Source organism: Nicotiana sylvestris, chromosome 2 (assembly GCF_000393655.2).
Source record: "Nicotiana sylvestris chromosome 2, ASM39365v2, whole genome shotgun sequence".
In the NCBI taxonomy this organism is placed as follows: domain Eukaryota; kingdom Viridiplantae; phylum Streptophyta; class Magnoliopsida; order Solanales; family Solanaceae; genus Nicotiana; species Nicotiana sylvestris.
The window spans coordinates 114,842,843-114,844,935 of record NC_091058.1 but is presented as its reverse complement, the minus strand read 5'-3'; the positions used below and the strand labels follow the sequence as shown (position 1 = coordinate 114,844,935).

Sequence of the window (2,093 nt, the reverse complement as noted above, 5' to 3'; positions counted from 1 at the left end):
AAGTCCTCAACAAGGCAGGAGGATGGCAAGGCAAGATGTTGTCAATAGGGGGAAGAGCGCCCATCACAAAACACATTCTTCAGTCTCAATCTCTCCACCTATTGGCAGCTTTAATTCCCCCAAAAATCGTGATTAAATAAATTGCGATGTATTTTTCAAACTTCTTCTGGGGTATGAGTGAAGATAAGAATAGCTACCACTGGAGTGCCTGGGAAAAATTATGCTATCCATATACAGAAGGTGGCACAGGGTTCAGAAGTTTACAAGACACCTGTACTTCCTGCAATGCCAAAAGTGGTGGAGGTTTAGGACTGAAAATAATTTATGGACCAAATTCTTCAATGCTAAATATTGTCCCAGGTCCAACCCCATCTCCAAGGTTAAGAATTCTAAAGACTCAATCGGTTGGAAGAGTCTGTCGGATTTTAGGAAGCATGTGGAACCTAATATCTACTGGAGATTGGGAGAAGGCAAAATTCTATTCTGGTGGGATAAATGGATTTCAAATGGTCCCATTGTCCAATAAGTGAACGTGCCTTCTAAACTAGGCAACACTAAAGTTCTTGACTTCATTCATCAATATGAATGAAAATTAGATGCTCTCAAGGAAATCATTCCTGATCAAGTGCTTACAGAGGTTCTCAAAATCAATACTCAGAGAGAAAATTACATTGATAAGGCTATCTGGAGCATAAATGGTGATGGAAATATTTTTACAGCCTCTACTTATAAACATTATAGACAGAAGAAGAACACTTCTCCATTCCTCAGCCAAATTATGGGCTAAGAAAGTCCCTTTCAAAATTTCATTTCTCTGTTGAAGAATCATAAAAAAAAGAAAAAGATTCCGCTTGATGACTCTCTACACAGGTTTGGCCTTACTGTTGTTTCTATATGCACTTGTTGTAAGAGTCCAAGAGAGGAAACCATCACCCATGTATTTCTACAGAGTGAACTGCCTACCGGGATTTGGAGAATGGCGGCGGATCCTCTGGGAATTAACCATTATAATTTGAGTATCAACTCTATACTACACAAGTGGTGGAACATTAAGCCTAACAATGCTATCCACATATTACTTTTACATATCACCCATGTTATAGTTCTTTGGGAACTATGGAAGGCACGATGCTCGAAAAAATATGGTCAGAAGTCTATCTCACTCAATAGAGTATGGCATCAAATTCTTTTTCAAGTTAAGGTGTCTTTGGGGAAAAGATTTAGAAAGATAAACTTTCAATGGAACTGGAGTAATGTATGCACTGTGGCTATCAACTACAGACCTAGACTATCTAATATCATGGTGAGATGGAAAAATATGCAGAACAATTCTCTGATTCTACACACTGATGGCAGTTGTACGACCTCTCGGAAGTTAGCTGGAGCTAGAGGTATTGTTAGAAGAAGAAATGGAGATATGATTATAGCCTTTGCTATTCCTCTCCAATTCTCAACTAACAATTACGGTAAAACACAAGCTACACTATTTGGTATTGGCTGGTATTGCGATCAGAACTTATCCAACTTCTCTCTTTGTTTGAATTCTCTCTTGGTCGTTAACTTGATCCAAAGGAAGATCAAACCACCTTGGCAACTAGAAAGTAGTCGGGAACATATCATTGATAGGGTGAGGGAGAGAAATATTAAGGTTTCTCACTGTTATAGGGAAGTTAATATGGTAGCCGATGTATTTGCCAAGCACGCTACCACAATACATCAAAATATCATTTTTACGCAAGAAGGTGATCTACCTAGAGAAGCCAGAAGAGCACTTAGAATGGACAAGCTGGGGCTGCCAACATTCAGAATCAGACAAGTGAAATATGAAGGATGGAACTTTGCTCCACCATGAAGTTACATGTTTTTTCCTCTATGACCTTGTTCCAGATTTGGACTAGGTCTTTTTGTAACAGTTTTCTTTGAATTAGTCCTTGTCTTCAGCTTGGTTATTAAGGTAGATAGGTATATTCTAAGACTCTGTTAGTTTTAGTTGGCCTTGATACGGAGGTAAGGTTTATGCCCCTCTTGTTGTACTTCTTTGGTATCTTATACACAAGGTAGGGGTCATTACCAAACTCCTCACCACCACAGGA

General features: G+C 38.9%; 1 protein-coding gene across 1 annotated transcript; it reads left to right on the top strand.

The window, feature by feature from the left end:
- The first annotated feature begins 976 nt into the window (after window positions 1-976).
- On the top strand, window positions 977-1,852 carry LOC138885443 (uncharacterized). Its single transcript, XM_070166391.1, has one exon. The coding sequence runs from the start codon at window positions 977-979 to the stop codon at window positions 1,850-1,852; it is 876 nt and encodes a 291-aa protein (XP_070022492.1).
- The last annotated feature ends 241 nt before the right edge of the window (window positions 1,853-2,093 follow it).

Bases quoted from the DNA above. Each gene is read 5' to 3' on its own strand.
- LOC138885443 (XM_070166391.1), top strand. From the start codon at position 977: ATGGCGGCGGATCCTCTGGGAATTAACCATTATAATTTGAGTATCAAC.